The sequence below is a fragment of the Salvelinus fontinalis genome, chromosome 16 (assembly GCF_029448725.1).
Source record: "Salvelinus fontinalis isolate EN_2023a chromosome 16, ASM2944872v1, whole genome shotgun sequence".
Taxonomy (NCBI): domain Eukaryota; kingdom Metazoa; phylum Chordata; class Actinopteri; order Salmoniformes; family Salmonidae; genus Salvelinus; species Salvelinus fontinalis.
The window spans coordinates 6,400,607-6,413,830 of NC_074680.1; the positions used below are offsets into that span (position 1 = coordinate 6,400,607).

At 44.5% G+C, this 13,224-nt stretch overlaps 1 protein-coding gene across 4 annotated transcripts in view; it reads right to left on the minus strand.

The window, feature by feature from the left end:
* Positions 1-13,224, minus strand: part of fancm (FA complementation group M) — a 76,239-nt gene that overhangs the window by 37,275 nt on the left and 25,740 nt on the right. For 3 of the 4 annotated variants that reach the window (XM_055864233.1, XM_055864230.1, XM_055864229.1), the window contains exons 5-13: positions 8,100-8,231; positions 7,607-7,739; positions 7,407-7,496; positions 6,869-6,967; positions 6,296-6,474; positions 5,547-5,753; positions 3,799-4,054; positions 2,445-2,596; positions 1,895-2,053 (exon numbers count right to left, since the gene is read on the minus strand). In XM_055864233.1, the coding sequence (XP_055720208.1) occupies positions 1,895-2,053; positions 2,445-2,596; positions 3,799-4,054; positions 5,547-5,753; positions 6,296-6,474; positions 6,869-6,967; positions 7,407-7,496; positions 7,607-7,739; positions 8,100-8,231 (1,407 nt within the window). The remainder of the gene's footprint in view (positions 1-1,894; positions 2,054-2,444; positions 2,597-3,798; positions 4,055-5,546; positions 5,754-6,295; positions 6,475-6,868; positions 6,968-7,406; positions 7,497-7,606; positions 7,740-8,099; positions 8,232-13,224) is intronic. The other variant, XM_055864232.1, reaches the window with a different exon arrangement.

The window sequence follows — 13,224 nt, forward strand, 5'->3', positions numbered from 1 at the left end:
GCTGGGGTCGTGGTCAGATTTGCCAAAAGGAGGGCGAGGGAGGGCTTTGTATGCGCCGCGGAAGTTAGAGTAACAATAATCCAGGACTTTGCCAGCCCGGGTCGCGCATTCGATATGCTGATAAAATTTAGGGAGCCTTGTTTTCAGATTAGCCTTGTTAAAATCCCCAGCTACAATAAATGCAGCCTTGGGATATGTGGATACATAAGAGTCCAATAAATTTCTTTCAGGGCCGTCGAGGTGTCTGCTTGGGGGGGGGATATACACGACTGTGATTACAATCGAAGAGAATTCTCTTGGTAGATATTGCGGTCTGCATTTGATTGTAAGGAATTCGAGGTCAGGTGAATAAAAGGACTTGAGTTCCAGTATGTTGTTATGATCATACCACGTCTCGTTAATCATAAGGCATACAACCCCGCCCTTCTTCTTACCAGAGAGATGTTTTGTTCTGTCGGCGCGATGCGTGAACGAAGGAGACTGTACCGACTCTGATAACGTATCCCGAGTGAGCCATGTTTCCGTGAAGCAGAGAATGTTGCAATCTCTGATGTCTCTCTGGAAGGCAACCCTTGTCCGGATTTTGTTTACTTTGTTGTCAAGAGACTGGACATTGGCAAGTAGTATACTCGGGAGCGGTGGGCAATGTGCCATTGTTTTGGGTTGCCTGCTGGGATCCGATCCATTGTCCTGGGTGGTCGACAAAACAGAGGATCCGCTTCGGGAAAGTCTTATTCCTGGTCATAATGTTGATAAGTGTCACAAACGTTGTCTAGGTGGAAATGACCGGACCAAGGTGCAGCGTGGTAAGCGTACATATTTATTTTATATGTCGCCAACAAAAACAATAAACAACAAAACGAACGTGAAGCTGACTAGGGCTATACAGGCCACTAACACAGACAACTACCCACAAAATACAAAAGGAAAAAAGGCTGCCTAAGTATGATTCCCAATCAGAGACAACGATATACAGCTGTCCCTGATTGAGAACCATACCCGGCCAAAACATAGAAACACAAAACATAGAATGCCCACCCCACCCCACATCACATCCTGACCTAACCAAATAGAGAAATAAAACGTCTCTCTAAGGTCAGGGCGTGACAGTAAGTTGACGTTGCTCTTATATCCAATAGTTCCTTTCCTGGGGTAACAGTGTAAGAAATAATAATAAAATACAAAAATACTGTATAGTTTCCTAAGAACGCGAAGCGGCCATTTCTGTCGGTGCCGGATGTTTATGTGGATATATTGAAGCAACATCTCAAGACATCAGTCAGGAAGTTAAAGCTTGGTCGCAAATCGGTCTTCCAAATGGACAATGACCCCACGCATACTTCCAAAGTTGTGGCAAAATGACCTAAGGACAACAAAGTCAAGGTATTGGAGTGACCATCACAAAGCCCTGACCTCAATCCTATAGACAATTTGTGGAAAGAACTGAAAAAGCGTGTGCGAGCAAGGAGGCCCACAAACCTGACTGTTACACCAGCTCTGTCAGGAGGAATGGGCCCATATTCACCCAACTTATTGGGGGAAGCTTGTGGAAGGCTACCTGAAATGTTTGACCCAAGTTATACAATTTAACAGCAATGCTACCAAATACTAATTGAGTGTATGTAAACGTCTGACCCATTGGGAATGTGATGAAAGAAATAAAAGCTGAAATAAATCATTCTCTCTACTATTATTCTGACATTTCACATTCTTAAAATAAAGTGGTGATCCTAACTGATCTAAGAATGGGAATTTTTACTAGGATTAAATGTCAGGAATTGTCAGGAAAAACTGAGATGAAATGTATTTGGCTAAGGTGTATGTAAACTTCCGACTTCAACTGCACATGGATGGGTAGATGGATGACCCCCTCTCAGGTTGCCCTCCCTCTCACCTCTTCCTGGCGCAGGCCGTCAATGAGCTCCATGACCTTGGTGAAGTGGTGGCAGCGGTTGGAGTGGTCCACAATGTGAGTGGGGAAGGGCTGGTTCTGCCAGTGTCTCCACTCCCACAGAGACAGCTCCCTGGTTGGCCCGCTGGAGGGCGGCTCCACCTACAGCCACAACATAATCATAAAATATACCACTTAGCAGATATTATCCAAAGAGATAATGGGGCAGCAGGTAGCCTAGTGGTTAGCGCGTTGGGCCAGTAACCGAAAGGTTGGTGGATCGAATCCCCGAGCTGACAAGGTAAAAATCTGTTGTTCTGCCCCTGAACAAGGAAGTTAACACACTGTTCCCTAGCCGTCATTGTAAATAAGAATTTGTTCTTAACTGACCTGCCTAGTTACATGAAGGTTAAATAAAATAATACGCGCATACAATGTGTGTGTGTGTGTGTGTGTGTGTGTGTGTGTGTGTGTGTGTGTGTGTGTGTGTGTGTGTGTGTGTGTGTGTGTGTGTGTGTGTTTGATCTGTGCAAGAATTTAACCCATGACTCACCCGAGGTGGCGAGCCTTCCTGTTTTGAGAGGAAGCGGGACCGTCTCAGAATGGGTGGAGCCTCCCCCTCCCCCAGTTTCATCGTAGACTCCCAGTGAGTGAGCTCGGAGGGGCTAAGGAAGCCATCCTTCTTCGCATTCTCCTGGTGCCCGACTGGACCATTAAAACACAAGGGGGAAGCCGCCTTTATACTCCAAAGCTGAGAGAGGCCCGTTGTCTGTCTTTCAACTGTTACAAAAGCTTACAATACAAGTATATGGAGAGCCAATACATACACTACCGTTCAAAAGTTTGGGGGCGACTACGGGCGGCGACCACGGGATGCTGGCCTTCTAGACAGAGTTGCCAAGAAAAAGCCATATCTCAGACTGGCCAATAAAAATAAAAGATTAAGATGGGCAAAAGAACAGACACTGGACAAAGGAACTCTGCCTTGAAGGCCAGAATCCTGGAGTCGCCTCTTCACTGTTGACATTGAGACTGGTGTTTTGCAGGTACTATTTAATGAAGATGATAGTTGAGCATTTGTGAGGAGTCTGTTTCTCAAGCTAGACACTGTAATGTACTTGTCCTCTTGCTCAGTTGTGCACCGGGGCCTCCCACTCCTCTTTCTATTCTGGTTAGAGCCAGTTTGCGCTGTTCTGTGAAGGGAGTAGTACACAACGTTGTACGAGAGCTTCAGTTTCTTGGCAATTCTCGCACGGAATAGCCTTCATTTCTCAGAACAAGAATAGACTGACGATTTTCAGAAGAAAGTTCTTTCTGGCCATTTTGAGCCTGTAATCGAACCCGCAAATGCTGATGCTCCAGATACTCAACTAATCTAAAGAAGGTCAGATGTAATTGCTTCTTTAAATCAGCACAACCGTTTTCAGCTGTGCTAACATAATTGCAAAAGGGTTTTCTAATGATCAATTAGCTAATCCAAGTTTATCATTTTAAAAGGCTAACACAACGTGCCATTGGAACACAGGAGTGATGATTGCTGATAATTGACCTCTGTACGCCTATGTAGATATTCCATTTAAAATCAGCTGTTTCCAGCTACAATAGTCATATACAACATTAACAATGTCTACACTCTATTTCTGATCAATTTTATGTTATTTTAAATGGACAATTTATTTATTTTTTTCTTTCAAAAGCAAGGACATTTCTAAGTGACCCCAAACTTTTGAACAGTAGTGTATGTCAAGTGAAAAATATTTAGTTAAATGCAAACATTGCTCTGCTCTGGACAAGATGGCCAAATATATTTGGAGCACGGTGATAACAACACCAAGACTATTATCTATGAGAGTCTGCTGTCGGTTCGGTTCAATCACAGACATACCAAGAGCCCCAGCCTCTCTTACCTAGACCCCGCGGAAGAATAAGGGACTCACGTCGGCCCTCCAAGGAGTGGGACCTGCGCCCCCTCCAACCCCCGGAGAGCCGCCCGCTGCTCTCCCGGTGGTCAAACTGGCCACAGGTGATGTGCATCTTGTGCAGGGCGGGGTGCACCCCGTCGGGCAGCATGCGGGGGTTGCTGGGGAACATGTGGAATCTGTGGCTGCTCCCCACGATAGACTTGTACACACTGCGCTTGTTGCTCTGGCTCTGGTTGTAGGTCTGAGGGGGAAACAAAAGATGTCAAGATTATTTAAAAGCTATTTCATGCCTACCAATGCATTCAGAGAGTATTCACACTTTTTCCACATTTTGTTGTGTTACAGCCTGAATTTAAAATGTATGAATTTTTTGATTTGTCGTCACTGGCCTACACACAATACCCGATGATGTCAAAGTGATTTGCTTAACAAGTCACATAATAAGTTGCATGGACTCACTTTGTGTGCAATAATAGTGTCTAACATGACCGTTTTAATGACTACCTCATCTCTGTACCTCACACATACAATTATCTGTAAGATCCCTCAGTCAAGCAGTGAATTTCTAACACAGATTCAACCACAAAGACCAGGAGTTTTTCCACTGCCTCACAAAGACGGGCATCTATTGATAGATGGGTAAAAAATAAAAAAAGAAGACATTGAATATCCCTTTGAGAATGTTGCAGTCAATTACACTTTGTAAGATGTATCCATACACCCAGTCACTACAAGGATACAGGCGTCCTTCCTAACTAAGGGATTTCACCATACGGCCAATGGTGACTTTAAAACAGAGTTGAATGGCTGTGACAGGATAAAACTAAGCATGGATCAACAACATTGTAGTTACTCCACAATACTAACCTAATTAACAGAGTGAAAAGAAGGAAGCCTGTACAGAATAACAAACATTCCGAAACATGCATCCTGTTTGCAACAAGGCACTGAATTAGTAATGCAAAAAATGTGGCAAAGCAATGAACTTTTAGTCCTAAATACAAACTGTTATGTTTGGGGCAAATCCAATACAACACAAACTTCTAAAAACATGTTTTCACGATTATGAGGTATTGTGTGTAGATGGGCGAGACGATATATATATATAATTTATTTTAATCCATATTGAATTCAGGCTGTAACACAACAAAATGGGGAATAAGTCAATGAGTATGAATACTTTCTGATGGCACTGTATCTGTTCATTCTAGAGGCAACCGTAGAGCAAATGTTTTGGCGGTTGATCAATGTATGACAAAACAGGAGAAGCGTGGATTCTTAAAGCAGTGCCAGGTAACGAGGATGTTTGGTCTATCTTCGCATAACAAAGGGAACCAATATAAAAACGGTGAGATGCCTGGGAAGGAGCCAGACACTTGTAAACACTAGACAGTGACTCCAGAGCCAAAAGCCGACAGACACAAAAGACTGGGTCCGGTTGGGGGTTGTGGAATTTGTTATTCTGAAAGAGTGGAAACACAGCTGGGTCTGGAGCACACTTTGTACCTCAGTCTCCCCCCCTCTATTCAACTGTCTAAATAAATATGATGAAAAAAAATAAGGACATTCCATTGACCTGGTCCTAGTGCCGTCTTGCTAACCCCTATGTTAATTGTCATGCCAAACATAAACATGTTTGGCATGACAACAATCATAGGAATGACCATAGAGGTACAGCACAAAACAGATGTGGGACCATTCCTAAGATTCCAAAGGCAGGAGTTGTTGCTCACTCTCTCCTCTCGTCCCTCGGCCAAGATGACCACTATGCGGCCCTGGCGTTTGCGTCCGGTGCGGCCCATGCGCTGAACCAGGCGGATGGGACTCTTCTGGGCGTCGAAGCACACAATGAGGTCCACCTCGCCTATGTCCAGCCCCTCCTCGCCCACGCAGGTGGACACCAGGGTGTTGAAGCCCCCCTCCCGAAAACTCCGCATCACCTTCGGTACAGAAATCGATACATTTTTATCAGGATGACAGACATTTTCACTGTGCCTGTATGTGAAGTCAATCACAAACATGTATGTCTGTGCTGTCAAGTCATGTGGTTCTAATGATTTAGTGGGTAAGAGCATGGTGATAGCAACATGAGGGTTGTGGAATCAATCCAAGCATGGGTCAGGGCCACAAATACTGAATATGAGTCAGTGAATGGTGCTGAATGACCATATTTGTACACACACACACACACACACACACACACACACACACACACACACACACACACACACACACACACACACACACACACATACCTGTGAATATATACTGCACTTTGTTTGCATCAATAAATACACACAGGCCTATGTACTGAAGGTGGTGGTCCAAAAGGGTTCTTCGACTGTACACATGGGAAAATCCTTTGAAGAACCCTTTTGGGTTACAGGTAGGTCGCTCTGTGAAAAAGTTCTTCAAAGGGTTCTTCCATGTGAACAATCAAATAACCATTTTAGGTTCCAGATAGAACATAGAGTGTTTCTACCTCCAGCTGCTCCTTCTGGGTGAACCCTTTGACCCCCTTCCCTGCCGAGGCCTGGCCCATAAAGGTCATGACTTTGACCAGGGGCAGGTGGCGATTTAACATGGCGGCAATCTCCTGCACACTCTCCCGGAACGACGAAAAGATCATCACACGTGTGCTCACTTCCTGGGGCCCAGAACCTGGGCCAATCAAAGAGGAGAGGAAAAAGAGAAAGAGGTTACTTGCAACCAATGAAAAGGGGGCACCACGGCTCACTTCATGTCGTTGTAAATTAAGTATATGTCTTAAATTTCCTTTTAGGCAACATTTCCTACTGAAATACACACGGCATACATTCGGTTAGTGCCTTCCTCAGTGCGTGCGTGTGTGCGCTCTTACAACCGATCAACTGCTTGTTAAGTGCATCTGCTACCACTCCACGCAAATACGGAATAACAACATCTGGAGCAGACTGACTTTAACCATGTCATTCATTCCTGCTGTTTAATTCGGCTCTAGTTAAATATCTTAAAAGGATGAGTCATCGCTAAGATTCGAGTGCAGTTAGTTGCTACTAACAAGAGAGTAAATTACCAGCGCTGGAGCTCTCAGCCCATGTTTTAAAGTGCCCTAGCACTACCTCCTCCAGCTTCTGCAGTTTGGGGTGGCTGTAGATGAAGGGCTCCTCGGGGCCTGGAAGCAAAGTGCAATACACGGCAATTAGGTCAGTCAGGGCCCACGACACCCTCCATAATAAACATTCACAATTAGGAGAAGCATTGGTAACGCTTTTTTTATTTTTTACAGCCAGCTGTTGAACAGGTCGTTATTTAAAAAATGACTTGTTACAACAGTACTCGACTAATAATTGCGTAATAATTACACTCCGGTTTCTTTGAGATTCGTTGACACAAGCATCACTATGCACCATTTGGTAGCAGGTAGTTACCAAATTGTGTTGAATTCTTTGAGGTAAGTATTTTTTGGTACTTATTGTTACCACAGTTTCTTAGTATTCACCATGTAAATACCAGGAAAGTACCAGCTTTAACCAGGCTCCTGGCTGTAAAATAAAGTGTTATCATGAGGCTTCAAAAACTGTAGGAACGGGGCTGTAGGAACTTTATCCTACCGGTGGGCTTTACAAACACGGCCTCCATCTCCTGGTACAGGTCCATGAAGGTGGCGTTGCGCTGTAGCTCGTTCCTGGCTCGAGACTTCTCTGAGTTGGCATAAACAGAGAAATCACCTGAGAAGAATGCTAGCTATCACTTACAGAGTGCGTGAGTGAGTGAGTGTGCGTGCGCGCGTAGGGAGGTGCCTCCTACCTACCTTTGGTGCCATTCATGATGCCCTGGACATAGAGGAAGAGGGAGCGCAGGCCCATTTGGAGCAGCAGCTCGTAGCCATGGTACAGGCTGATACACAGAGCAAAGTCCCCCTCCAGAGCCCCTTGCTGAGCCCTCTGTTAACAGCCAGGACCACAAAGATAGGCTTAACGTGTGTAGCTTGACTTAATTTGACAGCAAGACATAACATAACTTGACATCGATTTGCAAGTCAATTTGACATTGGATTTCCATCGCAAAACAGCAACATGTTGATTGATCATAGAAGAAAATGAATAGGGGTTACTCTGAGGACATTCCTGCTCCAAAAAAGATGAGCATTGGTTGGCTGTGTATTACAAAATGTTCATAAAGTTATTAAAAGTATAGTGTAAGTCAAGGAATGCCTTTCTCTCTGTGTGTGTGTGTCGTGTGGTGGTGGTGTGTGTGTGTGTGGTGGCACTGTGTGCCTGCATACGCCCGTGTGTATACCGCACCGTGACGTGGGGCGGAGGGTTCTTGCGGAACTGTTCCCGGGCCAGGATGAGCTGGTACTTGGTAAGGGAGTGCAAGTTGCGTTGAGACATCGCCCTGTTCTGGATCAGACGGCCCGTGAACCGTTCCAGTACCTGGAACAACAATGGGCGACACAGAAAGGATAAGTTGAGCGCCTTTTTCAACAAACGCAACACAAAACCGAAGGCGGCTCTGCAATTATCTGTTCCCCATTTCAGAGCGAGGCAGATTTTATTTAAAAAAAAATTGTGGCCACAATATTCATATCCTGTAATCTTCCCAGCAGGAGATTGAAGTCTCCAACAGGAAGCCCTGGAACCAGTGTGACTGCAACTATTCAGAATAAGATAAGTCAGTTATAGGCTGGTATGGAAGAAAAATAAGAAAATAATGCTTTGTATAGAGTCCTCGATTCACATAAGTCACTATTCACATTAATTCCAGGGACCTTTTACGTCGCAAAAGCATATTAGATAGATACCAAACGAAGATATTTTTGCCACACACAAGACAAACACATTAGGGAGGATTTCTCCCAATCAAGGTGAGGATTTCAACCGATTGGACATAGCAGAGAAAACAGTCTGACTACTATCGCACGGCAAGCGGTACAGGAGCGCCAAGTCTAGGTCCAAGAGGCTTCTAATAACTTTACCTACATGTACATATTACCTCGACTAACCGGTGCCCCCGCACATTGACTCTGTACCGGTACCCCTGTATATAGCCTCGCTATTGTTATTTTACTGCTGCTCTTTAATTATTTGTTACTTTTATTTCTGACTTTAATTTTGGGGTATTTTCTTAAAACTGCATTGTTGGTTAAGGGCTTGTAAGTAAGCATTTCACTAAGGTAAATTAAAATTGTAAATTCGGCGCATGTGACAAATACAATTTGATTCGAGTTGTCCAATCCAGCAGGCATGAAGATGACTCTAAATTAAGTTGTTCAATCTTTCAATGGCTGGACTCAAAACTCGCTCTTCCCAAATCCGAAAAGCAAAAAGCCATTTTAAGGGATTGGTTTGATTTAGGTCTATTCTCTCTAACACAATCAATCTAATGCTCAGAAATTTAAAAAAAATCGAAACTTTCCCAGATGCCACAATTCAACAATGACACCTGGGTCGTGTTCATCAGGGAAAGGGGGGTACCTAGTCACTTGTACAACTGAAAAGCGTCTTCCGCATTTAACCCAACCCCTCAATCAGGGCACAGCGACGGAATAATAAAACAAATGTATTCAGTTTGGCGCCTAATGAACACTGCAGATCATAGGCCTTTATTATCAGCACATTCACAATCACAATTGAAATGAGATATGTAATGGGGCACAAATGTAAATGAATGAGGTCTTATTTCTGAGGGTATCTAATGGAGCGATGGGTCTGTAATCTAGCACTGGGCACTGTGGAGACGTGTGCCAGCTGGGACCGAAGCCTTTGACTGCTTCAAATAGGCTTTTCCACAAACCATTACATAAAGGGATTAGGGGATCAAATTAAAAATCAACCCCTCGTGACAAACTGGCCCATCTACCTTTTCAACAGGGCCAGGGTCAAATTTCAAATCAAAGTTTATTGGTCGCGTAAAACAAATTTGCAGATGTTATCGCAGGTGCGGCGAAATGCTTGTATTTCTAACTCCAACAGTGCAGTAATAATACCGAGAAAACCATACGCACCTACTCAAAAAGTAAAAAGAACGGAATTAAGAAATATCAATATATAAGTGTGTATACAGTAGACTAGAAATGTGTGTAAAGCAGTAGTTATGTAGGATGAGCTATGACTAGAATACCATATATACATATAAAGTGGGTAAAACAGTATGTCGATATTATTAAAGTGACCAGGGTTCAATGACTATGTATATAGGGCAAAGCAGTCTGAGGTGCTGGGTAGAGTACCAGGTGTAGCCGGCTAGTAACAGTGACGAAGGTTCAGAGATGGGTACTGAGCGGAGGCCGGCTTGCGGTGACTGTTTAACAGTCTGATGGCCTGAAGCTGTTTATCAGTCTCTCTGTCCCAGCTTTGGTGCACCTGTACTGTCTCCTTCTTCCAGATGGTAGCGGGGTGAACAGGCTGCGGCTCGGGTGGCTGAGGTCCTTTATTCTTGGCTTTTCTGTAACACCGGGTGCTGTAGATCTCCTGTAGGGCAGACAGCGTGCCCTCGATGATACACTATATAGTCAAAAGTATGTGGACACCTTAAAATGTGTGTATTCGGCTATTTCAGCCACACCAGTTGCTGACAGGTGTATACAATTGAGCACACAGCCATGCAATCTCCATAGACAAACATTTGCAGTAGAATGGCCTTACTGAAGAGCTCAGTGACTTTCAACGTGGCACCGTCATAGGATGCCACCATTCCAACAACTCAGTTCATCAACTATCTGCCCTGCTAGAGCTGCCCCGGTCAACTTTAAGTGTTGTTATTGTGAAGTGGAAATGTCTAGGAGCAACAAAGGCTCAGCTGCGAAGTGGTAGGCCACAAAAGCTCTCAGAATGGGACCGCCGAGTGCTGAAGCGCGTAAAAACACTCACTACGAGTTCCAAATTGCCTCTGGAAGCAATGTCAGCACAACAACTGTTTGTCGGGAGCTTCATGAAATGGGGTTCCATGGCCGAGCAGATGCACACAAGCCTAAGATCACCATGCACAATGCATGAATCACACTTCACCATCTGTGATGAATCACGCAGTCCGACGGACTAATCTAGGTTTGGCGGATGCAAGGAGAACGCTACCTGCCCCAATGCATTGTGCCAACTGTAAAGTTTGGCGGAGGAGGAATAATGGTCTGGGGCTGTTTTCATGGTTTGGGCTAGGCCTCTTAAAGCTACAGCATACAATGACATTCTAATCGATTCTGTGCTTCCAACTTTGTGGCAACAGTTTGTGGAAGGCCCTTTCCTGTTCCAGCATGACAATGCCTCCGTGCACAAAGCGAGAGCCATAGAGAAATGGTTTGTCGAGATTGGTGTGGAAGAACTTGACTGGCCTGCACAGAGCCCTGACCTCTACCCCATCAAACACCTTTGGTATGAATTGGAACGCCGTCTGCGAGCCAGGTCTAATCCAGCCAGGTCTAATCGGCCAACATCAGTGCCCTACAGAAATGTCATGCTGGAACAGGAAAGGGCCTTCGCAGCAATGTTCCAACATTTTGTGGAAAGGCTTCCCAGAAGAGTGGAGGCTGTTATCGCAGCATAGTGGGGAAAGGGGGCCATTAGTCAATTGTACAACTGAATGCATTCAACTGAAATGTGTCTTCCGTATTTAACCCAACCCCTCTAAATCAGAGAGGTGCGGGGGGCTGCCATAATCGGCATCCACGTCGTCGGCGCCCCTTAATCCCCTTCTACAGATTCTATTTCTATGGCTGCATCCACGTTGCCCAGAAATTAAGGTACAAGACGACGCCAATAGACACGGTCACCCTGTTCATGGCTCCTAAGCAACTTTGTTACAAGCATTCCGCTACACCCGCAACACGCCAATGTACATTTTAAATGATTTGAACAATAAAAGATCCTCAGAATCAAAACCTGCTTTGAGCAGTTGTTTCTGTCACTTGTGTGTACTTAACCAGAGTGGTTAAGTATACTGAACAAAAATAAACGCAACATGTAAAGTGTTGGTATCATGTTTCATGAGCTGAAATAAAAGATCCCAGAAATGTTCATACGCATAAAAAGCGTACTTCTCTCAAATTTTAGACGCAAATTTAGTTACATCCCTGTTACTGAGCATTTCTCCGGTGCCAAGATATTCCATCCACCTGACAGGTTTTGCTTATCAAGAATCTGATTAAACAGAATGATCATTATACAGGTGCACCTTGTGCTGGGGACAATAAAAGGCCACTTTAAAATGTGCAGCTTTGTCACACAAAACAATGCCACAGATGTCTCAAGTTGAGGGAGCGTGCAATTGGCAGCTGATGAAACTGGGTTTACACAACTGAAGAATTTCTTCAAACTGTCAGAAACCATCTCAGGGAAGCTCATTTGCGTGCTCGTTGTCCTCACCAGGGTCTTGACCTGTGGCGTTGCTTGCTGATGTCAATGTTGTGAACAGAGTGCCCCTTGGTGGCGTTGGGGTTATGGTATGGGCAGGCTTAACCTACGGACAACGAAGACAATTGCATTTTATCGATGGCAATTTGAATGCACAGAGATACCGTGGCAAGATCCTGAGGCCCATTGTTGTGCCATTCATCTGCAGCCATCACCACGTTTCAGCATATAATGCACGGCCCCATGTCGCAAGGATCTATACACAATTCATGGAAGCTGAAAATATCCCAGTTCTTCCATGGCCTGCATTCTCCCCAGACACGTCACCCATTGAGCACGTTTGGGATGCTCTGGATCGACGTGTACGACAGTGTGTTCCAGTTCCCGACAATATCCAGCAAATTCGCACAGCCATTGAAGAGGAGTGGGACAGCCTTCCACAGGTCACAATCAACAGCCTGATCAACTCTATGCGAAGGAGATGTGTGTCACGCTGCATGAGGCAAATGGTGGTCACACCAGATACTGATTGGGTCTCTGATCCATGCCACCTACTTTTTTTTTTTTTTTTTTTTAAGGTATCTGTGACCAACGGATGCATATCTGTATTCCCAGTCATGCAAAATCCATAGATTAGGGCCTAATGAAGTTATTTTAAATTGACTGACTTCCTTATATGGAACTGTAACACAGTAAAATCTCTGAAATGGTTGCATGTTGCGTTTATATTTTTCTTCAGTGTAGTATGCTAGTGACCGTCCGTTGACCTGAAGAAAGGTCATAGGTAAAGCAAGTGAATTAAAGGTGAAGCAACAGGGCAAGGTGCACAGGGGGTGGGGGCCCTGGGTGCACAATTTAGTTTTGCCCTAGCACTACACAGCTGATTCAAATAACCAACTCATCATCAAGCTTTGCTTATTTGGATCGGCTGTGTAGTGCTTCAACCAAAACGTGGAGAATTTTTTTTTTTAATTCTCATTATAACCCATATATTATCATTATAGTCTAAAGGCCAGTTTTCCCATGAGCTCCATTTCAGACACCCACCAGTTGGCAGACACAACTCATGAGCTGCAGGAAC